Source organism: Canis aureus, chromosome 34, assembly GCF_053574225.1.
Source record: "Canis aureus isolate CA01 chromosome 34, VMU_Caureus_v.1.0, whole genome shotgun sequence".
Taxonomy (NCBI): Eukaryota; Metazoa; Chordata; class Mammalia; order Carnivora; family Canidae; genus Canis; species Canis aureus.
In genome coordinates, this window is record NC_135644.1 from 14,012,031 (window position 1) to 14,039,112 (window position 27,082).

The window sequence follows — 27,082 nt, forward strand, 5'->3', positions numbered from 1 at the left end:
AGTGCGGAGACCGACTTGGAGATTGATCTCACAATCTTGAGATCATGACCAGAGTTGAAACCAAGAGTCGGACGCTTACCGACTGAGCCAGCCAGGTGCCCCTTGTTTCTTTATTAAGGTGCAGTTAACACACGGTGCTACATTAGTTACAGGTGTACAACATAGTAATTAGACAACTATATACATACATTATGTGTGTTCAACACAAGTGTAGCTGCCATTTATCACCATAAAATGCTATTACAGTATTATTGGCTACATCTTTCATTTCTGAGACTTATACATTCCAAAACTGAGAGCGTGCACCTCCCACTCCCCTTCACTATTTTGTTTCCTCTCCACACCCCCCACCCCGGCAACCGTCAGTTTGTTCTCTGTATTTATGGGTCTCTTTCTGCTTTGGTTTTTATGTTCTACATCTAAAGGAAGTCACACGGTATTTGTCTTTGACTTATTTCACTTAACGTAATGCCCTCTAGGTCCATCTGTGTTGTCTCAGATGGAAAAAAAATTTTTTTATGGCTGAGTAATATACCATAGAACACATGTACCACATGTTTATTCATCTATCAGTTATTAAACTGCATTTGTCTCCATTTCACAATGATAAATCTTGTTTTAACATTATTTGAGAGAGCACGCCAGTGAGCATGGGGTAGGGGCAGAGGGAGGGAGAGAGAGAATCTTAAGCGGCTTCCCTGCTGAGTGTGGAGCCCGACACTGGGCTGGATCCCAGGACCCTGAGATTGTGACCTGAGCCAAAACCATGAGTCAGACACTCGGCCAAGAGTGTCTAAGCTACCCCAGCACCCCTTAACAGTGACAGGATCTTAACAGAGCACTCACGTAATATTATCTGCTAAGTTCTGGATGATGACGTACTTGCCATCCTTGTAGTTTGAGACTTTTTTTGTGAATGTTCTAGAAGTATGAATAGTAAGTTTTATCTGACCTCTGCTCATGTGGGTCTGTCCTTGCCCATTTCCATGGAACGGTCTGAGAGCTGGCTTCTGGGGAAGGGCAAAGAGAGGACCGAGGCCCTTAAGCTTTGCGGACTCTACAAAAATTGCACTTGGACGCCTCACTCTAGTGTCCTAGTTCAGCATTCCCTGGTCGGTTATGCACTCGGTTGCACCTGCCTCCCCCTTTGCACTGTGCTAGGCCAGTTTTTTCTCATTCTGGTTTCTGTCTTCAAATTCACTTATTCTTAAAGGGATCCCATGGTTAAATCCTCTATCACCTTCCTTCTGGGTGGGTCTGTTGGTTAACGCCTCTGTGGATGTGGCCTCAGCACTGGGCCAGATGCCTTTCAAAGTTGGCAGAACCTGTTTTTTTTTTAAAGGAATAAGAGAAAGAAAACACTAACTTGCCATTTGACCATAAGTAGGAACTACTTACTGAAAGAACAGAGGCCTACTGAAGTTCATTTTCTTCATCTCTTTGGACCTTGCCTTTTCCTCAGTGGGTGAACCATTAGACCCTACCCTTTGGTCTTAAGGAACTGCTTTTAATCATTTACTTTATGCTCCCCCTCCTGATTACGATTTTCATACATTCCTGGTTTCTCGGCCATCAGGTTGTACTTCCGTGGAACCCAGCCACCTGGAGCAGTTCACTCTTCTTCCTTTAAAACAAAATCCCAGTCCATCTTCCCACGTTGTCTTTTCATGAGTTAGTGTACCAGATATCAGTTCTTATTAAGTGGTGTTCATTTAGGGTAGAACACTTGATCTTACCCTTACATCTGTTCATATTCCAGAACAGCCTCAACCCCAAGGGGATGACCCATTGTGAGACTGTGGCAAGTGACCCGTAACCAGCAACAAAATGTTAATGTTTGTCAGTGGATCCAAGGGTATTCCTGTTTATCTACTACTGTCACTCCTAGGATTTTTTAAAGAGAAAGGAGTAGAATCCTATAAAACAGTGCCATGATATCCAGCGCAGGTCATTTATGCTCTAGCCAAACCACAGCTGCTGACACTTATAATGACGATTCCACACCAATCATTAATCTGGGTAGGTCCATGGGACTGTGAATAAAGGTTCATAGCCACTGGTCTGTCATTTAAAAGTACCCCTCAGATTTCTTTGGGTGGTAAAACCTGTCTTGTCTTCAAAGAACGAAGACGACTAAAATTCACTATGTGATACCAAGTACAGTAGAAAACTATTATTTGACAGATAATGCATTTTTTGCCTTGGAAATTTATTCAAGGCCATGGCATGCTATATTATCTGAGCACTACATAGATGCCTTATTTTCATTTATTAGATTGTGATAATCCAACTCGAGAAGGTTCATAAAATTGCTTTCATGAAGAAAATATTTTCAGGCCAGTCAGCTCTGCCAAAGCAATGCTTGGTGATGAGTAATGGCACAGCCGAACTGCTCTCACATCCAAAACATCTAAGAAGAAAGCAACTTTGCCATAAGAACTCTTACTCTTCACACCATGGTATCATTATTTGTAGGTATCTTGAATAAAACCATCTTGTAAGATTTTTCTTTTTTTATGATCTCAACTGAACAGTAGAGCCCAAAGGAAGAAAGAAAACCTTCAATCACATAAAAAATATAAAAAACTTGAGTTTGGTTGGCTCCATGAAATAAGAAAGCAATTCAGGTTATTTATAATTTGAGAGCTTGTGTTACTAAGCAATAAACACTTTCATAAAAAAATTTATTTCACACTTTTATACAAATATCCACAGGTATTTTCTAATCATGAAATAATTTTACAGTGCTAGTTAGTATTAAAATGTATCAAATGCAAACAGACCAGTGACTTGACTTGAGATGACGCTTTTAAAAATAAACACCACTACGTTCTTTGTTGTTGAACCACCCTTCCTTCCCTTTTAGGATATTCTTTTTTCTTTTTTTTTTTTTTTATAACAAAGGTCTATAGACACTTTCAAAATATCAGCTGCTTGGCAACCTATAAAGCCAGTGCATTTGGTTACAAGTTACCTAAGCAAGGATTTGCTTCAAAGGATTTGCTTCAAAGATTTCAAAGGCTAGTATGACCTGTTTTGGAGAAATTTTTGTAAACAAAGTATCAATTGTAAAAATATCTTTGTGAATGAAAATTCCAAAGTTCAAGGAGAATAATGTCCTTACTATCTTAAGGGCATATGATTTCTGAAAAGAAAAAAGCTCCAAAGCAACAGTGACACACAAATACAGTTGTATTTTGTTCTTCTGAAAGATTTGAGATGCTGCTTATACTAGATCCAAATTAGCACCTGTTTGCTATTATTTCCCATATAACTTAACATTTTTTAAAATTCAGATTACCTACCCAATCTCTGTTGAATGTATAGAAATGTTTTCCTCCTCTGCTACTTCATTTTTATAATTAAAACCATACAGTTAGCACAGTCCCAAAGTAATTTTGGGGAATATAGATAAGGAAGGAAACAAAGCAAAAAAAACCCAACATTGACTCACTGATTAAATGATTCCAATAACATTTAAAAACATAAAAGCCATGATGTCCTGACTTTGGTATCAGATACTCAGTAGTCTCACACTGGATCGGTTTGGATCCACCATAGGCACCAACCCTTTCTTTCAAGTCCTGATGATACAGTATTTGCAGCAGGGCCTACGCTGCACCAAAGTTCAACAAACCCATTGTTTCCAAGCATTCTTGAAAGTTACAGCACAAAAATGCAGGAGGTCACACAGGGCTCTACCCTCAGAAATATCCGGTCTGATATAATTAAACATCTTATGGTTAAATCCTATTTCTTAATAGACTTTCACTTAAACCCAAAGTTTGGGTCTGGAGGAAAGGGATGACGGCTATCATGAAGGGAGATATAATAACTTATAAAGGATTAGCTTTATTTTTTTTTTTTTTTGCACTAAATTCAAACCAATGACCTCCCATGTTCTAATTCTGATTGTTTAATCCAACTGGGAGGGTAAACGGGAGACTCTTTGGCCTGTCAGTGACAAAATGGTTTGTAAAAAAGAAAAAATAAATACGATATACAAGTAAGTATAACTAGCATTCAAGTCTTTTGCACCTATGTGTTTCAGTGAACAGAGAAGTGAAACCTGTATGTTATCTGGTGTGATGAGTACTCACACATCTAGGAAATGGGGAAAGATGGCAGGATGGCAACGTCACCTATTGCACATTTAACTTAAGATAGCACTTCGAACTGAAATACAACTACGGCGACGGCAGTGTCCGGTGATGCGGGACAGTTAGCTTGCAGGCTCTCCAGTCCTACGGGAAGGATGGGTGCGGAGACCATGCCCTGGGTGGGGGGTGGGGGGGCCGCTCGGGCAGCGACTGGGTGCCTCCTTCACTTCAGCTACGCTGGGCAGGCCCTTCCCGCACAGGGAGGTCAGCTACACCGAGAACAAAGGCAACCCCAGAAAGTCAAATTAAGGCAGGTAAAGAAAACTCCATTCCAACAGTCTTAAATTTGGTTGTGCAAACCCGGAGCCTCGGGCTACAGGACAAGATCCACAGTGAAAGCTAAGTTCGTACTGTGCGTCGTCTTGTCTGAAATGAACATTCAGGTACAGAGCAGGCTCTTGGGTCCACTGAGACTTCTGAGCTGGCGAGGGAAAAGCAGTTGGGTACTGTGAAGCTTTTTTTTTTTTTTTTTTTTTGGCCCCTTTTAAGAGTAGCTTTCATTTTCATTCCAACTTGTGATCCACTGTTTTTTTTCAAGGTTATCATTGTATTTTTCATCTTTGATCTCCCGCTCTTCCTTCCGGATCCTCACAGCATGGTATCGGGGAACGCTATCATCGTACCTAGAGCGTTTAAAGAATCCGCACTGACGGAGGGGAGAGAGAAGTAGAAACAAAGTAAGTATTGCAAGAGAAGCAAGTGCACAAACTGGCAATGTCTAAGCTTTCTGTTCAGCTACACCTACCTTTGCATGTAGGGGAAAAAAAAAAAAAAAGGTTTCTTTTAAGAAGGAACTAGTAGGTTGAAAAGACCTAACAGCCAGTGGGGATAAACAGAAGACAGCTGTAAAACTAGAAGAAAAGTCTGTTTTTCCATCTTATCTTTATATTTAGTAACCGTGTAGTCTGTTTTTCCATCTTGTCTTTATATTTAGTAATCGTGTAGTAAGTCACCTCTGTACCAACAATTTCAGAGTTCTGGAACAGTGCTTTCGTTTTTTATAATCAACATGATATGTTAAAGACCTAATGATCAGATTATTTAGAACATCATTTCAATTTAAAGAATGAGTTTTTAAAGGACATAAATCAAAGATTTCACACCCCTCACCTACTAACAAAATGGAATCAAATCACAAATATTTTACAGATTATTTGAATATGCCAGTGTTCAAGTGAGTCCATTTAAGAATCTTCTCTCCTCCAAGGCTAAGTACACATCTCTCATTAGCTACAAGGCAGTTTATATTGCCTGGAGTTCCTGTTGTACTTCCAAATTAAGCTGTTTCATTAATAAATCATGTACTATGTCCTATAATCAAATTAATCATGTGCCACAAAGAGCATAGGGAAGTATGACACTGCATTTCAGAGCATCCCTAATATTTTCTTTTGCAAAAGATGTTTACACTTAAATTATTAATATATATTTTATTCATTTTTTAAAAAATATTCCATCTGATCCAAAGTAGACTTTTATTGAGGATATATCAGGAAACTTTTTGATCAAATTGAATTTTTAAAATGAATAAAATATGTTTCATGGAAAATATGTTTTTAATTTAGAAATGCAGTTAGGAGGAGGATGAGGAAGATACTTGGAATGGTCAATGTTCTCATGTAACAGGAGCAGAACATTTATGTTGAATGATGTTATAAAAGTGTCATGGGACAAAGTAAAATTAGATTCAGTCATCACTAAATCAATAGGGAAAATGGATCAAGAAGTTTTTGTTCTAAGACCATTTCCACATGGACTCCTTTTTTAATTTTGCGCAAAAAGCCAAAAACACCTATTATAAAATGTGGCTCTTCAATTTTTAAAAAAAGGAGAAAAATCAAGGGTGGTTTATAGAACTGAAATGGAAATGCTGGGATTCATTGTGACAGTGCCATGGAAAGAGATCACAGGAGTAATTCCATCCTCTTATGCTCACAGAGATGGAAAAAGGAATTATCACCAATTCCTGTTTCCATGGATTTATAAACAAGACAAGCAAAACACGAACTTAAAATCAACTGAGACCCAAAGCTGAGTAAGATCTCTAGAAACATGAAACAAGGTCAAACTCCATTACAACATATTGAAACAGTAACTACAGCATTTTTATATTAGAATTTTGTATAATGAAGGTCACTTTGGCAAAGAACCATTTTCTGAAATTGGCCACCATGTCCACCATGTCAACAGTCATAGTTTGTCGTAATGGTCTTTGACTAGTAGTAGATACGCAGGAAAAGGAAGTTGCATGCTTAGCTAGCAAAAAAACAATTTCTGAGCAACAATAAAAGCATTCCAAGCCATCACTTTATAATAAAGCAAGATCAAAAAGGACAGTGAGAAAGCCTTCTCATCAAGAGAAACACAATGTTTCCAACATGCAACAGGTTAATTAGGCAGTCAACACAAGCTTCTATCTGTGGGAAATTCCAAAGCGGACAAGAAATCTGCAATGATCTCTTATTCATCTTTGAAATTCCAAGTGGGATGCTATGTACTGGATTGACAACACAAGGAAACTGGGCTACTAGGGAGGTGTAATGTCTCCCTTTGGGTGTACACAGATTCCAGTCATCTTCTTTGCTGTGGGTGATGTTTTACAATACAAAAGTAACTCACCTGCAACAAAAGACTCTGTGCATTTAGAAACAAAAACAAAAACTGAGCTTTCAAGTGAAGTAAAATAAATCCAAGCAAGGCAAGCCAGTGTGGACATTTGGAAACATCTGTTAATGGGACACACACAGCAAGCTGTTGCTCTTAAAGTTAGCCACCACAACCATAGCAGGTCCCACAGCTAGCAATTAAAAAACATTGATCAATTACCAATTACAGAAGTAGATCAATACTATGCATCGGAAGTAAGCCTCTCTTTATCAGACGGCTGAGCATGGATCTCAGCCTTGTGATATGTGGCATCATAATGATCTTTCTTATTTCTCTTGAAGAAACCACACTATAAGGAAGCAAGGTATTTAGTCAGTTTTACAGTTTTGTGTATAATAGCTAAACAAAAGAAAATCTCAGATTTTAACCTGTTTTCTATGTATAGCTTGTTACAAAGAGACCACTATGGATCAACCAAAAGTGAACAGCCACCACACTATGTTACACTGTGACAGCAACCAAACCAACTCGATTACCGTGGGTCTCTGGTGAAATAACTTATATAGAGGACATTCATTACCTAATTGACTTTTCAACTTATAACAGAAATCCTAAGGACAAAAAAAAAAAAACGATCCTAAAAGGAAAATTATATACCCATCTGAATGTAGCTTTGGGTGGCTTCTTCATGCAAGAGTATATGAACTCTAGAATAGGCAAAAGATTGACTTCTGCAGTTTATTGCAACAAAGAAATTTGCCAAGATTTAACACAAATACAAATAAAATAGATACTGCAATTTTCTGCCTTTCACAGTAAATTTTATAAAACAAATGCCATCTACTTGGGGCCTTTGGATTTGTGGGTAAATCACAATATTAATTCGAAATATGCCATTATGAAAGAATGATTGCTATCATTTTCCCAAATTCTGAACCACCACGTAACCTCAAGTTACGCTCCTCGGGTTAGTTCACTCTAAATGAACACAGAGATATAATTCCATTTTCTACTACAATTTCCTTCATTCAACCAGGAAGAACTTTTTCTATTTACTTTCCATAAGGCTCCAGAACTGCCCTTTGAAATATAACTTGGTCAAATAAATCTTCCCTCCTGGAAAATTCTGCTTCCTAGTTTGGCAACTCATTAAGGTAAAAATCTAGATCTATTTTGTACAGTATGGCTAACTACTAAGTACATGCTAGCATTCAAATTTAAATTAAAAATGCCTTGGTTGCAACATTCCAAATGCTCAGTAGCCACCTGTGCCTCACTGGACAGTGCAGCTTCAGAACATCTCCACTATCAAAAAAGTTTTATTGGGCAGCATTGGTTTAAACCTTTTATCTTGATATCTACTTGTGACTCTTTGAACACACCCAGCCAACTTTCAATAACACATGCAGTAAATAAGAGTTGAGTGTGTAGGAATGCTTCCAGCTTGGCAACATTCTTAATATCCATAGGCATGAGCATCCTTGTTTGCAAAATGAAGGTGACTTAACCAGCCCGAAGGACTTTTCTACCTCCAAACAAAACCCTATGCAATATCCTAGTATTTAAAGCAGATAACATTAGAACTTCTCTGGTTGAAGTGAGGATATTGGCCCTAGTTCCACCACCTAGCTTAATCTTGGCACCTAAGTGGATGTGCAAAACCCAGTTTAAAGGTCACTGAACTGGAGTCCTTTCTGGCCCTTATGTTCTATGATTTTAAAACATGAAAACAAATAGTTCACTTTCAGAAAGAAGAGTATTAGTAAAGTAATGAAAATGGTCTTCATGTAGGGGTTATTAAGGTTGTCTAATACTTTGCAGTTCCCTTGTGAGTTCTGGACACTTTAGAGCTACAAACAACCCAGGAGATCATACAGTTCAATCCATTACCTAAAGAGCTAAAGCAAACCATGCCCACGGAGATGAATCACCTAAAATTACAGAACTTGGGTTTCTTAATTCTCAACCCATTGCTATGCTCTCATTAAGGACTGCCAATAAGACCTGCTCTGAAAAAGACTGTCCTTGTGACCTCCTCTAGAAAGCACATCCTCAAATATCAAACTTCAAATTCAGTTTTTGATACCAAAATAATTTTCAGAGCATTTCCTGTGCTGGCCAGAGAAACCTGGGGCCTGAAATGAACATCAGAGGTAGGACTGGCTAATACCCAATGCAGGGAGAAGTCTGGGCATGAGCAGTCACCAAGTTGCATATCACACACCAGAAAATTTTCTCAGACTGGCAAAAGGAAGTTACTTGGGAAAATAACAAAAAAGAAATGTCCAATATTTGAAAGTGACAATATCCTGAATCCTTGTCAACTGTACTACTGGATCCAAGGGAAAGGATAAAGATAGTGTTACCCTAGAGATTGTAGAGGTTCATGATCATTTAATCCAAAATCCTCTGGATCAATCTAGAATTTTGGCATTTTAGAAAAGTAATATGCTGCATACATAATGCCACTCTAATCAAAACATTGTTAGTTTCACAGAACCATTAAATAAAGGATAAAAAAAAATATAGCTTCTCTTCACATGTCAAGCTTTGCTGCCAAGTAAGTCATTATAAACTTTCAGAGTTTTCTGCAATTTGTAACTGAGAAGGAACTGTGAACCTCCATTACTCACTTGGAATAATCCAAACTCTACAGGCAATAATCTTTGGCAACAAAAGTATGGATCCACCTCATACACACATTTTTATAATGTAGACTCTTTACTGGCAGAAATCAAGGAGAAGATACTAATTTTACTTGCAGGACCAAATTCTAATGAAAAACATATTAAACCCGGGTCTTCCTCATGTTTGAGAGAGGCTATGAGGATCCCCTTGCAATGGAATTATTAATTTCATGGTTTTCTATCCCTAATCTAGCTGCAACTGTCACAAGCCCCAGTGGCTACCATGAGCGTTTCTTTACAGAAATTGAAATTAACACAGATACAGGTTCAGATTAAAGTGCTATTTAACAATTTGGCTCAGATTCAGAATCTTAGATAAATACTAAAGTCGTAAAAAATTTTAAAATTATTTGCCAAACATGCTAGATTATGCGAAAAACACCAAATTTTTTCTATTTAAGAAACTCCTTGTAATGTACAAATAATACACTTTTAACTATAAGGTACTAGAGTTAGATATACAGGTGTTCACTGTAAAATTCTCAAGTTTGTTATAGTTGGCCTGGTTTCATAATGTTGGGAAAAGGGAAGCATTACAAAGGAATGTGCAGATTATCAGTGTAATAAATTCACTCTTTTAAAAAAGGTCAAATAAAGTTTAAGTCATTAGAACTCAAATGCCAAATAGGACTTACCTTCCATAGTATAAACACCAAGAGAGCAAGCATCAAAATCCCAGCAAGTATAGCCACTAGGATGATCCACCAAGGTACTCCTGAATACTGAGCTACGGTCTTTGAGGGAAACACAGTCACACGAATCTAAGGGCATAAAAGAAAGCACCATTCATTATAAGGGGGTTGGAGTGAGGATTAATACCAGGAGTTTATACTCCTAATTCTGCTTCCAGACACACTTTGAGCAATGCAGCCTATGGATGAAAGAGATGCCTTTTTGATGGGAGATCTTTTCGCAGAAGCTGGAAAATACTGGACTGTGTTTTGACAAAGTGTTTTGTTTTTTGGTATTTTTTTGTTTTGGCTAACTCATCTTTTTGAAACATGCTGAATCAAAGTAGAGAGAATTATATAATAAAACATCATTTTTCATCACCGAGTTTCAACAGTCGTCAGGACACAGCCAGTCTTGTTTCATTTGTATAACCAGTATCTTGTTGAGGATGATCATGTTCCTTTTTTGTTTTCAGTAATGGAAATAAAAGGGCCATTTTATGTACAATTAGCCTGTATTCCTCACTTGGATTTTATTTTATTTTATTTTATTTTTTTTTCCTCACTTGGATTTTAAAGATGTTGTCAAATATAAAAATAGAGAGAGAGCTGCATTGCTGACACCATTTTAACTTTTCCCTAGGATGTCTAAGGACCCTCATGCATAAAAAAATTCCCTGAAATGGCCTGATGCACGTTCTACAATGTATTTAGACAAAGTAGACGCTCAATTTGTTCAGAGGTGCCTCAGAGCTGAAAGCAGCAGCTAATGAAAAACCTAAGCTCTAAATATTGGATAGTTGGCACATACTAATTAAACAGAAGTAGTGTTTACTCAGAAATCTAAAAAGTTGTTTATGGCAATTTGTAATAACTTGGTTACGTGCATTTAGAATTCAAGTGGATTTCCATGATGCCAGGAGACTTTTTCGAAGCTTGTAAAGACCTGATGATTGCTCTGAATATGATTTTGTAAACAGATTGGGGAGCTTCCAGTTTGAAGTTTCAGATATTTCTAAAGTAAGAGAATGTAAAGTGAAAGGTAAACAAAAAGTGTGAGCGCTCAAGTTCTGAGAAGTGTTTTCAGTCAAGTACTCTTAGTATTGAAGCCCGGATGCTGCCTAAAAATGCTTCCATGTCGCTCTACTTCAATAAAAAAAGGGTCTCTGCACTAAAATACTTCCCTTTCTACTTCTACTAGAAAACAGCTTCTCAACCTCATTTGACTTCTAGAATGTATTTTAAAAGCAAGAGAACTGCCTTTTTCTGAACACTTAAGAAGAAAGAAGTCAGTGTTCTCCACAGCACGGCCTGTAACACCTTTATCAGCTACTGTGTTTCCTGTTGTGCTTTCAGTGAGGTTTCCCTCAAACTGCCAGCCAGCCCCCAGGGGGGCCTCATGGTTCACTTCCCCTCGCCTGCCTTCCCCGACAGGCACCCCAACTTTAAGCTAAACCAACCCTTTCTTGAGACTACTGGGTCTAGCACAGGGGCGTATCCACAAGGTGGGAAGCAAGCATGGGGAGAGGGCACCTGGGGGGCCCAGTCCGTTAGGCGTCTGACTCTTGATTTCAGCTCAGGTCATGATCTCAGGGTCCTGGGATTAAGCCCCACATCAAGCCCCAAGCTCCGCTCTGCCTCTTCCTCTTCCCTTCCCTCCCCCACTCATTCTCTCTCTCAAAATCAACCAATCTTTGGGGCGCCTGGGTGGCTCAGCCCGTTATGCGTCTGCCTTCGGCTCAGGTCACGATCCTGGGGGTCCCCTGCATCCATCTGGCTTCCTGCTCAGCGGGGTGTCTGCTTCTTCCTCTGTCCTTTACCCCACTCATGCTCTCTCAAATAAAAACAAAAATTAAAGGAATGTTGAGAGACTCATGATAAAATAGTGCACGTGCCGTGACCCGTAGGCCTGCCTACTCTGAACCAAAACAAGTAATTAGCCTATGCTGTGTCACTTCACTCTGCTTCCCTATCTAGCATGGGGAGCATACAGTACGTCCCCAGGGGCAAGGGGACAACCTGGAAGGGCCATCCTTATTTTTAAGAATATAAGCTCTGATAAATCTGGAAGTGGACAGTGAAGACTGGTCCCTGGCAGGGGAATTGGCCTCATCAACAGACCACGTACCGGAGCCTTTTAAATGGCTGATAAAAAGGGGAAGCCCCTTCTATAAATGGCAGCAGCCTGACAGTATGAGAGCTGCACAAGGTCATTTTTTTGATTGGGTGGGGGTGGGGTGTACACAGAAATACAGCTGAGACAGACGTCTAGCCCCAAGTCTGGCTACCGTTTCTGCCAGATTTTGGAGTCTTTTAGAAACTGTAAAACAACTCACTGGGCATCAAAGACAGGGCTGAAGCCAGGGGCAGAGCCACACTTTTAAAGGGCTGACGTGCTCTGCAAATCCAGGCTGTGTGCAAGGCCACACTGCAGTCCAGGAAGGTGAATGAGGCCAATCCGCCAAGATTTTGTTTCCTTAAATTGTCAGCTAAAGTTTTGTTTCTGTAGGATAGTCGTTCTCCAGCTGGGACTGGGAATAAAGGGGAAGCTAGCCTCAGAATCGGGCAGGGGGTGGGGGGTGACCAACTGTGACCAGCTTCCTAGAGCTCTGGTCACATCTTGCCACAGCAGCTGTTATTGACAGAGACAGGTTAAGGTGAGTAGAAATTACTCCCAACTCCAAAAACAATTTCGGGGTGGGTGGGTGGGTTCTTTAAAATTCAGGCATTTCCATGGGGATGACCTATGTCTGTGAACCTCATCCATTATGTGTCCCTGAAGGGGAACTGGGGCTTAAGCTCTGCTGACACATCAAATTCCATCACGCGTGAGCAGAGCTTAGACCTCATTCACTTACAGCCAAAATGGTTTCCCCGAATCACTCTGTAACGTAATAAATACCCTCTACTCTTACTGAACATCAGCGCAAGAAATCACTCCACGAAGGTATTTTCCCATCTTTCACAAAACTCTCTATTAAAGACCTCATTCCCTTAGTGAGTGTTCCTCCTATCAGAAACCCATCTTATAAAAGGATCCGTATCTCAAATTCTCTGAAAGAAGAAAGAAGCTGAAAAATCACCTTCCCCTGAAAAATCATGTGCCTTTTCTTTTATGTCTGGCAGCCAGGAAGCAGATACTCTTTTCCAACTTCCTTAGGAACGAAGTGGGGGCTATCTAAATACACCCAATAAACAATCTCTTCCTTCCTCTGCTCAATTCAACAATTATCTCTTGGTTCACCATTCTCTAGACCATGAAATTCTTAACAGTTCACAGTGTCTTATTGAACTTTCGCTTCCTTAGAATTTGTGCAGGGAAGGCTGTGTATCCTTAATAAGTGCTTGTAAACTGGATGGATTTAACTGATGCTAAAATGTAACCCTTTTTTCTGGCTCAATTAGGTGACCAGCTCTGTTATAACAATGTGTTAAAAGTGTTGTATTGAGAAGTAAACACACAGCTCTTAAAATTGGTTGGGTTATAAGGAAACTAAAAGGGTTTTGTTTTTTTTTTTTCTTTCTTCTTAAAGCCAGGATTAAAGTAAAAGCAAGGAGAACTTTTAATATGAAGATGGAAAGACAAGACTGAATTACCCCCACCTCTTCGGCTTCTGTTTCCAAAGAAAATGGATTTTCAGGCCGGGAAGGACAGATGCACCAAGATAAAGATGAAACTGAAACCCATAATATGGGAGAGAAAAAAAAAAAGGAAAAGCATCCTGACACTTGAATTAAGCTCAAATCTTTAGGCCCAGAAAAAGTATGCCTTAAATTGCTAAAGAAATCTGTAGATAGGACATTGGAGCTGTTGTCGCTCAAAAACACAAGTCAGTAGAAGAGGTACCAGAAGACTAGAGGTAAGAAAATGTCCCTGTTTTCAAAAGAAATGCATTCTAGACATAAGCTAGGAATCTGTTCATATATCTACCAAGTATTAAACAAGCCAATAGGATCACAGCAGAGATTCCAATTTCCATCAGCATACACGAGTTCTCCACGCCCTCACATGAAATGCCCAAGAGAACTTGACTTGCATGTGTGACCAGCCACAAGACTGAGTACCAGCATCCTGGTTCCATCACCTTCCAGGAAAGAAGAGCACTTGATGAGGGCGTGTGAGCCCAACATCTGGTCTCCCCTCCACATGTCTACAGGTCCTGTGACCCTGAGAGAGAGACAACCTCCCTTGGATTGTTTTCTCATCTGTATTTGAGATCTGGGGACTTGACAGGGAGTACGTATTACAGAACCAAAATGAACAGGAGCCCTGAAAACAACCAGTCTTCCAGGTTTCAATTCAGGACCCCAACTGGCATCCCCCTGCTGTGCCTGCTTCCTTTTTTAGGAGTACAGCATCTACCTTGTCCTTCTGAGGTTTACGGGACTACACACAGATAAAACGCCTAGTAAACTGTGGACATTTTATTAATGCATTATTAATGTTTGTCCCCTTCCTCTAAAGTGTGTGTTCTTTTTCCAGCTCTAAAAACTCCATGATTCTCCCAGTTACTGATTTAAAGTTACAGAAAGCAAGAGCAGCTGCCTCCAGTCAGAGGGGCAGAGAAGGGATCTCACGGAGGTTCTGGCTCAGTTGACAGTCCCTTATGATGCCTTACTGGTACGAGGCAGAAGGGTGGGCTACAGTGGGCATGCAAAGATAATCTAAGGCCGGGGACCATGTCCTGGTGAGCCCGGAACAGTCCTGATTTATAACCCTTGTCCCAGCATCCTGCCCAGTTTAGCATATGCCTCAGACAGATGTCTTCTAGTTTGGATGACAGAATTTTTTTTTTTTTTTAGATTTTATTTATTTGAGAGAGAGAGATTGAGAAAACGAGTGGCAGTTGGGGGGTGGGCAGAGGGAGAGGGAGAAGCAGACTTGTTGAGCACGGAGCCTGACGGGCTCGATCCCAGGACCCCGGGATCATGATCTAAGCTGAAGGCAGACGCTTAACCAACTGAGCCACCCAGGCTGTGACAGCTAAGGGTCACTGTATTCAGAAACCAGGGCCCAGGGCGGCTCACTGCACTTTGAGCTTACTCACAGGACTGAAGCCAAAGCACTTCCTAAGACTACCTTGGGGACAAGGTACTCATAATCTTTCTCCATCCAGTCTCTTTTTGCAAAACACTGTGGTCCATGACATGCATTCTATCTCAAGAGCACGCTACAAGCCTCCATGGGCTCCACCCCACAGGGAGCCCTTCCCAGTGTGCCCCCACTGCCACTGCTGCCAGTTCTGTTCAGTACTTTTCTCAGTTGCCCGGAGGAGGACACAGAAGGCATGCTCCTCAGCTTTGAAAAGGACAAAGCATGCAGGGATGGAAAGCTAAGAGGGGGCAATGGTGGAGACTCAGAAATACTTTGTGAACTGAAACAATGGACCTCAAGAAAAATCACACGAAACGTGAGCATACATTTAAAAGCATGCATTTAGGGGCAGCCCGGGTGGCTTAGTGGTTTAGCACCACCTTCAGCCCAGGGTGTGATCCTGGAGACTTGGGATCGGGTCCCACGTGGGGCTCCCTGCATGGAGCCTGCTTCTCCCTCTGCCTCTCTCTGTCTCTCATGAATGAATAAGTAAATAAAATCTTTAAAAGATAAAATAAAAAAATAAAAAATAAAAGCAGGCATTTAGATTTTTAAAAATTTCTCATGAATGGAATATGGGAGCTACAGCTTGATAACATGTTCTGTTGAAAACACCTGGAAGTTTCAACAGAACAGAAACTGCTAGAAGTTTCTGTTACGAAAGTATAAGTATAAATAAAAACAGTAGCTGCTAGAAGTGCAAACAGAATCTTCTATGTACACTGAAAAGCCAAGTTTTAGACCGACCAATAGTAGCCACAGTGTTGGGAGTCAGGGCCTCAGGGTGTGCCGAACGAGGCAGAGGACACACCCCCACACTACCCATCCAGGAGTCACCCCACCTGACTAGGGCCAGCCCACGAAGGAGAGGGCCTGGCATGACAGGTAACTGAAGAGCTGGAGGCTTTGCTCTGAACAGTGAGAGACCTGTCCAAGGGGCATGCCAGTTTCCTTCAGTTATTCCAAAGACTGCTACGTGGCTGAGAGAGAGAGAGAGAGAGACATGTTCCAAAGGGCTTGTTCCAAGGGGCGTAACCAAGGACTGACTTTGTAAGACTCAAGTCTGGATTCATATATAAAGAGATCTTTTTCTAATAACTACAGCTGGCCACCCATGCCATGAGCTACTCCATAACATGGTGGTTGCCGTCACTGGGGACAGTATCAGACCTGGGGTTTCTTTTTTTAAGAATTTATTTATTTATTCATGAGAGAGACAGAGAGACAGGGGCAGAGACACAGGCAGAGGGAGAAGAAGGCTCCAAGCAGGGAGAGACCGACATGGGACTCAATCCTGGGTCTCCAGGATCATACCCTGGGCAAAAGGCGGCGCTAAACCGCTGAGCCACCCAGGCCCAGACCTGGGGTTTCTATAAAGGTGGGAGACACACCCATTCTTTCAGTGGGCCAGTGGCCCTCAAATCTACCGTGAGTACTGCAGAACTAGAGGAAGGACCCTGGATGTAGTTCTTTTTCCAATGATTCTATTAAAATACAGTTTGGAGTGCAAGTGCCTTAAAGCATCATCTGACTTCTCCTTGATGGGGGTAATGGTGTTGTGAGGGGACAGAGTACCAAGATAGCACGTCCTCATGCTGTGGGCATGGGGTGGAAAAGGAGAGATGTGCTCTGAACTCCGTGAAGGCTGAGGAACCGCTCACCTGAGTGCCAGCATTCGGCAGCTTGATATTCTCGGCAGCGGCGGCTACGTCAATGGAAGCCCGCACGAGAATGTCCAAGTAGTTCATTTTGGAATATTCCTGTTTGGACACAAAGTTGGCAAGTGGGTTAAGGAAGTGAGAAATGTCCTCAGAAATAGCAAGTGACTTCCAGGGGACAGCCTTGGGCAGGGCCAAACCTCTAGAAATGTGCTGTTCCATAACCTCGAGTGCAGAACAACAGAGGCCTTGCTGTCCAGCCCTCGCAGCGGGCAGCTAATGTTCACACAGCGCACATTTGTGCTGCAGTTCTGGGGAGAAGACAGTGAGAGTCAAAACCCAACGGTATGGGGAGGGCCTTCCTGCCGCCGTCTGGCAAATACAGCCATTGAAAAATACTTACAAGGGTCTGATATTTTCTTTCAGCAAATAAGGAAAACTTTCTGCTATCCTCTATCTGTTTTTCAGCAATTTCCCGTTTCCTTCTTGAGTTGTGAGACTCCTGAAAAGAAATTATATCCAAAATAGTTCTACTTAATGTAATTCTTTGTCACTATTGCACAGACCTCCTGAGAACTCCCTCCCAAGTGATGCCAAATTCACACAATCAGCAATTAACATTCACCTATCTCCTGTCACCCAAAGCACATAAATAAGTGAAGTGTAAAATACTACTCTGACTTTATGTTTTTTTAAGGCTTTCCTTATTTATTCATGAGAGACACAGAGAGGCAGAGACACAGGCAGAGGGAGAAGCAGGCTCCATGCAGGGAGCCCGACGTGGGACTCGATCCCAGGACTCCAGGATCAGGCCCTGGGCTGAAGGCAGCGCTAAACCACTGAGCCACCCAGGTGCCCTCCACTGACTTTAAAACTCTGGTGAAGAAAAAGGGGGCTTGCTTTGTTCTTCTGTCTCCTCACTAAGCCGAGCATCCTGGGACGAGGCATCACATCTCATCCCTGTATCCCTAGCACCCAGCTCGAGAACTGACACATGGTAAAAAGTCAGCACATCTTGAATAAATAAATGACACTAAAGAACAGAAAAAAGCCAAAAGGATTAATATGTAACTTATTCAAAGTAGAGCACTGAAAACTAATCTGCATAAGAAGTTGTACAATAGCATTTTCCTTGGAAAATTAATACTGGACTGTCTTGTTTCTCAAAGCTGATGAGCAGAGGATTCTTCTATAAGCTACCAACTGTGAATGCTGATCATACCCAGTCACCTCAGAACCTAAACACAGTAGTCCCCTCACTGCAATCTGTTCATAATCAGCCCTTAACACAAGGGTTTAAAAAAACTAAAAAGAAACAGACATGCAATAACAAAGCAGGTCAAACTGGAGCCTAAATGATAAACCAGTAATAGGAGTGTGCAGCAGCAGCACAGAGCGGTTAAGCATGGAGGCTTTGAAAACAGGCAGGGCTGAGCCTGAATGCAAAATCTGTGTCTTGACTGCCGTGTGATTCTTAGCACGTTAATCTCTCTAAATCTCAATGTTCTCATCTGTGAAATGGTTGGGGTAAGAAAAAGACCTCAGAATGAAATGAGAAAAGGCAAATAAAACGCTTAAGGCACAGTGCCCAAGACACCATCAATACTGGATAACTATTTTAGAAATTAGGAATGAGGGACGCTTGGGTGGCTCAGGGTTGAGCGTCTGCCTTCGGCTCAGGGCGTGATCCTGGGGTCCTGGGATCAAGTACCGCATAGGGCTCCCTGCAGGGAGCCTGCTTCTCCCTCTGCCTATGTGTCTGCCTCTCTGTGTCTCTCGTGAATAAATAAATAAAATCTTAAAAAAAAAAAAAATCATGAATGAAAGCTGAGGTGCCAGTATCTTTTGCAATGAGTTTGGTTCTACTGGGAGCTAACACTGAGTGGATCACCCCAGAAGCACATCCCGGTCCTCTTTCTAGGTCACACTGGGTCCTCAAGCTCCAGAAGACGTCATTTCCCTCCACAAGTACCGAGTCACCCTGGCTAATGTGCCCCAATGGTAGTGAATCAGCAGAAATCCTCAGCCTGACCTCCTTATTCAACTATAAGAGAAACGGACACCAAAGCAGCAGCCGGCATGCCACTCGGTCGCCTTCCTAAGGAAAGTAATGATTTTCTCACAAAAGTTAGCTTCCTTTATTTACACTATGGAGACACAGGGTAAAGCAACATACCTTTAGTTTCAGGAAGTTTATCTCACCCCGTGGCTCACAAGCTATCTTCTCCAATCCTTTGGACTCGACTTTCACCAAATAGAGCAACCATTTTCCATTGCTAATTTCTTTTGGCCACTGGATATTCAAGGTTGCTGTGCCGAGGTTTTTCAGAGGTTTACCCAAGTTAATTACCTGTTAGAAAATAATACGTATTATATCTCAGTGTAATTCTTTCACAAAATTAAGGAGCAGCTCCTGTTGCCAAGGAAAAAAAGCCAAAATACCTGGCATAATCCTACAATGAAAAGTATAGGCTCCAAAAATGGCCTACAGATAAATAAGGGTGCCCGAAATAGAGATTCAGGCCTAGAAAAGGTAAAAGAGAAACCACTGTTCATACAGCCCAGGAACTGCTGTGTGCACCAGAATCCGCAGCTCCGGGGAGGTCACAAGTGTGTGTGCGTGGCTCTGGAACCTCCCTGCAGGGCAGACAAGAGCCTCTGCTACGGTGGTGCACCAACAGCCTGCTCTGGGAAGCCCCTTCTGCGAAAATGACACCGCCTGTCTTCTACTACAAGGGTGGCTGTGGGGAGCTTGGGTAGCAGCTGAGAGCCGGAGTAAAACCATTAGGACACCCATGGATCGTGAGTCCAAGCCCAGAACAGGGCAGCTTCCTGCAGCAAAAGCCGAACGATGTAGGAGCTGTGTGTGTGGGTGTGGGGGGCGGGGGTGCTGGACTGCTCTAGAACCCAGAGGTGCCTCTTTCAGCCACACCTGTGCAGGTGTCAGCACCACCGCCACCAGCACCTGTCACAGCTGTGTCTGTAATGCTGAGACACACAGAGCAGAACTCAGGCCCTTCATCCTGCTGGGGTCAGGGGTGGGCACGTTCTTGCCATCTCAGACTTTCACCTCAACCACGGTCACTATGCTTTCTTGGCTGCTTGGAGTCGTGCAGACCCAAACCCACAGATGAGTTATGAGCCGCCTCTGTACCAAGCACTTACTTAGGTTCAAACAGAGTCACTGTGATTCTTGCTTAGAAATGCTTCAGAGCAATCATTCGAGTTCCTCCCTGGCACTGGGCTTATAAAATGTGAGGGCACATTAACCACACGCAGTAAGAGAGATCACCTTACAACGGAGGAGGAAATAAATCCCAACACTTTCTAAAGCCAGATATAAATTACTTTGAGATTTTTTTCTTTGTTTTACAGACAGACTCTGGGGAAGGGTGGGGTGTTCCTTTGTCCCTACACCACTTAGACATTAAAACTCTCTAATAAGAAAATTATCAAATGGATCTGGATTTTGAACAAAGTCCTATGTTGAATGACAGCTGTGTTCTCCATTCCGGGGGACAGAACTTTTACTGTAAGCCAGCATGTGGCTTAAAAAAATCGGTGAACTCACTTCTAACTAAGCATTTATCATGCTTATTTTGTAGTATTTATTAATGTTGATATCGCATATTGAAGTTGCCTATCTACATTTATTAAAATCACAGTACGTATTACACATATTACCACATGCAGTGTATGTTCGCTGTTGGTAGGTGTAATAGAAAGACCAACTGCTGCAACTTACCCTGAACTCATACTCTATCAAACTTCCCACCTCATCTTCAGATTTCATAGCTTGCTCACCGACAACTGTACCTCCAAAGTACACCTGGGAAGGTTTAGCAACTCTGTTAAATTAAAAAACACCAGTTTTAGCGAGGACTGTAAATGGTTCTTTTAAACACTGATTTGTTATGCTAAACACAAACACTTACCCTGAGACCGATAAAAGCAGTTCGATAACCACTTTTGCCGTAGCTGTAATTGAAGCCAAATTATCTTGATTGCTTGTTCTGAAAATGAAAAGGAAACAATAGGGTTTCATTTTAACAGTTTCCTCATTACAATTACGCTTCTTTTATGAGTCAGAGCAGAGCCAATTCATGGACTGGCTGTGTTTTCATGAAATAATTCTGAATGAAAAGGTTGAAGTAACGCTTACGTTTCCAACTTCAGATTAATATCCAGGTCTGTGGTGTCAAAGGTGACCTCAGTTGTACTTAAAATCAAATAAAAAGTCACCTAAAAAAAAAAAAAAAAAAAAGACAGAAATAGACGTTAGCCCAGACCAAGCAGGTCGACCCGGTGATGGCGTGACACAGGGCACAGCACAGTATGTGAAGGCGTCACCTACACTGGAATTTCTTTTAAAAGGATTTCCAAGCTCACAGTCCACTTGCGAGCCGTTCTGGTTGGCAACACAACTCAGCTGCTTCTCCTGTGACAGAAAAACACGAAATCACCACGCGTTCCCTTGCGCACAGTGCTGGGTTTTCCCTCCTAGCTGCTCTCCAAAATCACTTACAGGGAAAGCCCTCAGTTCTCTGTACGCCGAGTAAGTCAGAGTGTCCGGGAAGGTTGCCACGAGTTTGGCTTCATGAGCGTCATCTCCGTCCTTCGTGGGGTCCCTTGGATTGGAAGGGCTGTTTGTCACCGTTATTTCTAAAGCGATGTCCTTCTGGTCTTTCAGAACTAGTTCTGGGACACCTTTTTGACTATAACACACACAAAAATAAAACAAAAGCGACAAAATCCTCAGTACATTTCCAGTGACCCACTGCAAAGCCGGTCATTTTTACTAGGATGGCAGGGCGATTCTTACATTGGTAAATAAGAAAATTTGTCCTGACTTCCTTCTCGGGTACAAAATTTATATTCCAGTTTAAGGTTGCTGTTACATATGTTGTCGTCTCCGCATCCCTCTTTTAAGAAGTGCACCTGTAGGGAAACAAAACTATCGTAATGCATGCCACTTGGGACCAGCAACAGTGACTGGCTGTTTCGTACAGCCCTTTCCCTTTGCGACATTTACTACGGCAAAAGCTTCCAGGGTACCTGCCTGGCACCCAGGGCCTTTAACTGAACCGTCTTCTAACTCTGTCCTTGAACAGAGCGGTACTTTAAGAACACACACTGAGGGGGCCCCTCAGTATGTTCAGTGTCTGCCTTTGGCCCAGGGCGTGATCCTGGGGTCCCGGGATCGAGTCCCACATCGGGCTCCCTGCAGGGAGCCTGCTTCTCCCTCTGCCTGTGTCTCTGCCTCCCTCTGTGTCTCTCAGGAATAAAGGACTCTTTAAACACACACACAGTGACCAGGCCACTGAGGTGTAGGAAAAAGCATGAACCTGGCAGCCACACAGGTCCACACTCCAAACCTGGCTCTGCCACTTGGCCATGGGCTTTGGGTAGCAGCATTATTATTACTGTACTTCTTACAGTAGCCCTATAAAGTAGGCTTGTGGTATCTCCGTATTACCAATGAGAACATTTAAACTCTGAAAGGTTAAGTGACTTGCCCAAAGCCCCACAGCTTTACTCCCTTAATGCTCACAACAGACGTATGAGGACACTATTGTGGGCTCCATCGTACACACGAGGAAACGGAGTTTAAGGTCAGGAAAACAAACGGCACAGTGCCAATGGGCGCTGAATAATCACACTGACAAGCGGGAAAGCTGTCTCGTTGCTTGTTATGTTCAACAGGACTACAGAGCTAGGAACGTGCATAAATATTCATGTGATAATCACAAACATCCAAATTCTATGGAAAAGGAATATAAAAGCATCAGGAACTACACTTGGTTGACAATGAAGACACAGTGTGTGGACTGAGCCACCATCTCCTAAGCCTAAAGCAGCAAGGACTCACTTCTGAAAGGCTTCATCGGGGGGCCACCACATTCAGAAGCTGGACAATGCCCAATCAGGATGCCACCGCGCCCCAGCCTGTTCTTGTGTCTCAGCCCCCCTGAACCCTAGCCAATAGGCCCCACGTCCCAGGAGGCATACAGCAAGCCATATAATACAAATTGTCTTCCTAAGATTACATAGGCTACAAAGCCACTAAATGACTATTTCATGGCTAATCCTTTTCTGCCTTGCTGAACCTTATCTCCCTTGATTTTAGCGTTCAGACTAACAAGTTTATTTTCTACCTATTAATGTTCTCAATGGTAAAATGCAATTTATTTTTCTTTCTATATATGGCCATAGGAGAAACCTAATGTGAGAGTATGTAGTAAGTTGCTGTGGCCAAAAATGATCAAAAAGAACACTCTCTGGGCTCCAAATTGTATTCCATATGTTTCTATATTCATGGTTAATTTGGGAAACAGATCTCAAACAAACTCTGCATATATTAGAAAGCTTATTTAATACAAGAGAATGGACTTTAAAAAGCAAATCCCTAGTCCCACTGCCTTCAAAGACGTGTGATGTAGCCTAGTAATATGGCAAAAGCTCTGGCAATACCAAAGTCAGGAAGACTTACATCTCTGTGAACTGTCTTGGGTTCGTTTGAATTCAGAATTGGAAGAATTTCTGGAAGCGAATTCACTCTCCTCCGCGTGTTTGGCTCTTGGATCTCTACTGAAGCAGTTATGGGAATGGGACGCAGTTTATCTCTGATGTTTTCCTGAAAAGTATGCAGAGTCAAGCATGGTACCAATGCTACTGGGGAACTCCAGACAATGCTTCCTTTTGTCCGGGATAATAATAGGCTGCTGGTATAAATTTCAGAAATCTACACGTGCCACCATAACACCCAACTTCTGTCCTAACGACTGCCTTGACGTCCGCGGGCCTCACCTGGAGCCACAGGGTTTCCTCCATGCAGGCCTTCTGCTTCTGTCTGTTCAGAGTCAGCTCCTGAGTGTACCGGGGCTCAGAGCCTTGGTTTCGAAACTGAACTCTTGATGACAGCCCAGATTTTCTTCTCTCCTTTTCAGCCTCCAGTGTGCCCAAAATTGCTAGATAAAATGGACAAAGATCACACGAACTTAAAGTGTATCTACGTACAGTTGAGCTAGAAGTACAGTGAGTGCCCTGTCACATTATTTTAATTCCTCGTTCAGAATACTTTTCCCACTGCATGTGTGGCTCTTCATATTCCCCGAGAATGTACATTTTGACTGATTTATGGTGTTTCAAATCAAGCCGTCCTCCCCCCCGCTGTTAACAGTTTTTGAAGTTAAATTTCCACTGGGCCACCTGGGGGAGCTCGAGAATAAGTCAAAACCTCTGAGCAGCAGCCAAGGATTTCTGGCTAAACTTCAAGAACTCGGAGAACTAAAGATAATGCCCCCCACCCCCCACCCTGTAAAGGCCCGCAGACTCCCATCCCATCTGTTCCTTGCAGGGCCCCTCACAGGCATATTCAGCAACAGCAGCTTCTCCTTGGGTCTGCAGGGCGTTCAGAACCTCAAGCCCCAGCCAGACCCACTTAAGCAGAACATGCATTTTAACAGGATTATCAGGGGGTTCTTACAAATTAAAGTTTACAAAACACTGATAAAGAGCAGTTATATAAAATGGGAATAATATATATTAGAGATAGAGAAGTCTTTTGACGACAGGAGATTTTTCACTTAAAAGAACTGAAAGGGGGCAGCCCCGGTGGCACAGCGGTTTAGCGCCACCTTCAGCCCAGGGTGTGATCCTGGAGACCTCGGATGGATCCCAGGTCGGGCTCCCTGCAAGGAGCCTGCTTCTCCCTCTGCCTGTGTCTCTGCCCCCGCCCCCCTCCCCTTGCTCGCTCATGAATAAATAAATTCTTAAAAAAAAAAAAAGAAACAAAAGGTAAAACCTATTCCTCTGGAGTCTAGAGGGCCCATTTGTCCGCTGTGGTATCTCCCACAATGAAAGTTTCCAACCTCCAAAGCCCTAGGAGGCACATCCGGTTCTTGATTACCTCTAGTAACGGGGCTTAGAGGCAAGCCAGGATTTGGATGATCAAAATCTCATTTCTCAACTTCAGAATGCATTCTTTGCTGGTTTGCTGGAGGTAGCTACTCTGTTTCTTTATGGGACAATATTTAAATTATTTTCGTTCATTCATTACTCACTCAGTCACTCACTCCCCATCAGAAGGGGAAGCAAACCAAAGTGTGTACAGGGCCAGAGAAGGCGGCCTCAAGGAAAAAAAATCTTTTCCAGAAAACACAGAAAATGAACCACCCACGTTCTTAATATTCATGTTGGGAGTTCAGAAGAGGCCTCAAAGAACATTTATACTTTAACACCCTCTTCTTGCAAATGAAGAAACAGAGGCCCGCAGACCTAGGTGACTGGCCCAGGATCACACAGTGGGGTCAGCTTTGAAGTCTCTCACAAACACTCAAGACAACTGCTGTATGAAGCCCCTTAGGTGTCCAGGTTCCCACTGCCCCCGGGCCTCTGCCTGAGTCACCATCGTCCTCTGCCAGCTGGCCCCGGCTCACTCCACCTCCCCCTGACTGCCTGGCTAACTCTGCTCCTCCTTCAGATCTCAATGTGGACATCATTTCCTCCAGGAGGACGTTCCTGGCCTCTCCTGGGGGATCTGACAGGATTCCGTTTCCCCAGTCTCTACAATCAGCCACTGTGCTGTGATTGGCCATCTTCCCCAGGCAGAAGTGTGGACAGGGGCCACAGCAGTCTGCTGGCCGCTGCGGTCTCCAGCAACGGGACAACACCCGGTATAAATAGGATTTTTAGAAGAGATGAATGGAAGCGGGGGTGACTGGCACCACATCAGCATACACACCAATGCACATACAGACATGCACGCAAACAACAGGACGTTATTCATCTGCCGGAACAATAGCAATTGAGATAAGAGAAGTCCAAAATTTAGAAACACTGACAGTTTCGATAGTAATTTCTGCCAAATGGAATGTGCTTCCATTTTAGCCTTGTAGCCCTGACATCATCCATTTATCAATGACCTGTTAACTTCACAATGAACCAGATGAAGGCTCACATGCTGAGTGCCCCTCATAGCAAAAGTAGGGGAGGGTGTGGGTGCATTAAAACCGTTTATCTACCAAGCCCACTCTAACCTTCTCTAACCTGCCAGACAGTTCACATCATCTTAAAATCCTTGCAGGCCACCTTTGCTGACCTTTTGAGGGGCAAGCCAAGTAGAATACTCATTAAGGCTCAATTATAAATATCTGTATGTATGGAACACCCCATCTGAGGCCTACTCAGTTAAAATAGCCTGATCAGACAATAAGCTCACATTCTCAGACACTGGGAACAGGTTTTAGCTGTATTAACTTATGCAGCCTTGTGGAAGTTTGATTTGTTTTTTTTGTTTGTTTGTTTTTTAAAGATTTTATTTATTCATGGGAGACAGAGAGAGAGGCAGAGACACGCAGAGGGAGAGGGAGAAGCAGGCTCAATGCAGGGAGCCCGATGTGGGACTCGATCCTGGGACTCCAGGATCAGGTCCTGAGCTGAAGGCAGACGCTTAACTGCTGAGCCACCCAGGGATCCCTGGAAGTTTTATTTATTTTAGAATTTCCCAATACTGAGGAAGAACAGGCAACGAAAAGCAGGGTCCCTTCTAAACATCCTCACAGAAAAAAAGTTCTATCTGTAATACGCCATCAGTAAAATACTTGGCTAATAGAATTGTTAATAAATAATTAGTTAATGGTGTAGTTATTGAATATGAGATTAATACACAGGACACCAAATGCTGCATTAAAAGCCAGAACAAAGTGTGGAATTTTAGGGAAATGATTGATGGATATGGGGGAAGACAAGGAGTGCTCTGATGAGATCTCACATCTATGGTCAGAGTGGTGTGGGGAAAAGGACTAATAGAATAAAAACACTGCCCCATTTCCTCTCTTCATCTATTCAAAGAATCACAACTTCTTGTCTCTCCAGGCTACTCCAAACACAGTGGTCAAACACGCCTGTTAACCAAACAGGCAAGATAAGGTATTGGCGTTTGGGTGGGAACAACACAAACAATAACTAACAGGATGACAGAGTGTGAGGAATTGTAGGAGACACTTTCCTCTCCATGAAAGTCATGCAAAGAATCGTTTCCAATACTCAGTGACATACCGGCCACCTCAAAAGGCCAAGTGAAAGGCCACCCCCACCCTGTGCACAAACCACAATACAGCAACACCAAGCACGCTCCGCATGAGGTCTGCAGATCCCTGGGAGAGAGGCTAAAGCAGGAGACAGCTGCCTGAGGACAGCTTCA

General features: G+C 42.5%; 1 protein-coding gene and 1 long non-coding RNA gene across 52 annotated transcripts in view; one reads left to right on the forward strand and one right to left on the reverse strand.

Moving 5' to 3' along the window:
* Positions 1-20,767, forward strand: part of LOC144304499 (uncharacterized) — a 213,731-nt gene extending 192,964 nt beyond the window's left edge. For 47 of the 50 annotated variants that reach the window (XR_013371421.1, XR_013371435.1, XR_013371429.1 and 44 more), the window contains 2 exons: positions 4,699-4,837; positions 13,659-14,561. This is a non-coding gene — a long non-coding RNA (uncharacterized LOC144304499). Of the gene's footprint in view, positions 1-4,698; positions 4,838-13,658; positions 14,747-18,799 lie in introns of those variants that run through there. The other 3 variants (XR_013371408.1, XR_013371448.1, XR_013371449.1) reach the window with 3 other exon arrangements.
* ITGA6 (integrin subunit alpha 6) overlaps positions 84-27,082 on the reverse strand; it is an 81,680-nt gene continuing 54,681 nt past the window's right edge. The window contains exons 12-26 of one of the 2 annotated variants that reach the window (XM_077883029.1): positions 23,686-23,846; positions 23,369-23,512; positions 21,701-21,816; positions 21,404-21,593; positions 21,233-21,316; positions 21,041-21,120; positions 20,814-20,891; positions 20,624-20,726; positions 19,055-19,228; positions 17,282-17,380; positions 17,079-17,189; positions 16,882-16,980; positions 10,090-10,215; positions 6,987-7,116; positions 4,658-4,806 (exon numbers count right to left, since the gene is read on the reverse strand). In XM_077883029.1, coding sequence (XP_077739155.1) covers positions 7,009-7,116; positions 10,090-10,215; positions 16,882-16,980; positions 17,079-17,189; positions 17,282-17,380; positions 19,055-19,228; positions 20,624-20,726; positions 20,814-20,891; positions 21,041-21,120; positions 21,233-21,316; positions 21,404-21,593; positions 21,701-21,816; positions 23,369-23,512; positions 23,686-23,846 — 1,673 coding nt within the window. In that variant the 3' untranslated portion in view covers positions 4,658-4,806; positions 6,987-7,008. Of the gene's footprint in view, positions 4,807-6,986; positions 7,117-10,089; positions 10,216-16,881; positions 16,981-17,078; positions 17,190-17,281; positions 17,381-19,054; positions 19,229-20,623; positions 20,727-20,813; positions 20,892-21,040; positions 21,121-21,232; positions 21,317-21,403; positions 21,594-21,700; positions 21,817-23,368; positions 23,513-23,685; positions 23,847-27,082 lie in introns of both variants that reach the window. The other variant, XM_077883028.1, reaches the window with a different exon arrangement.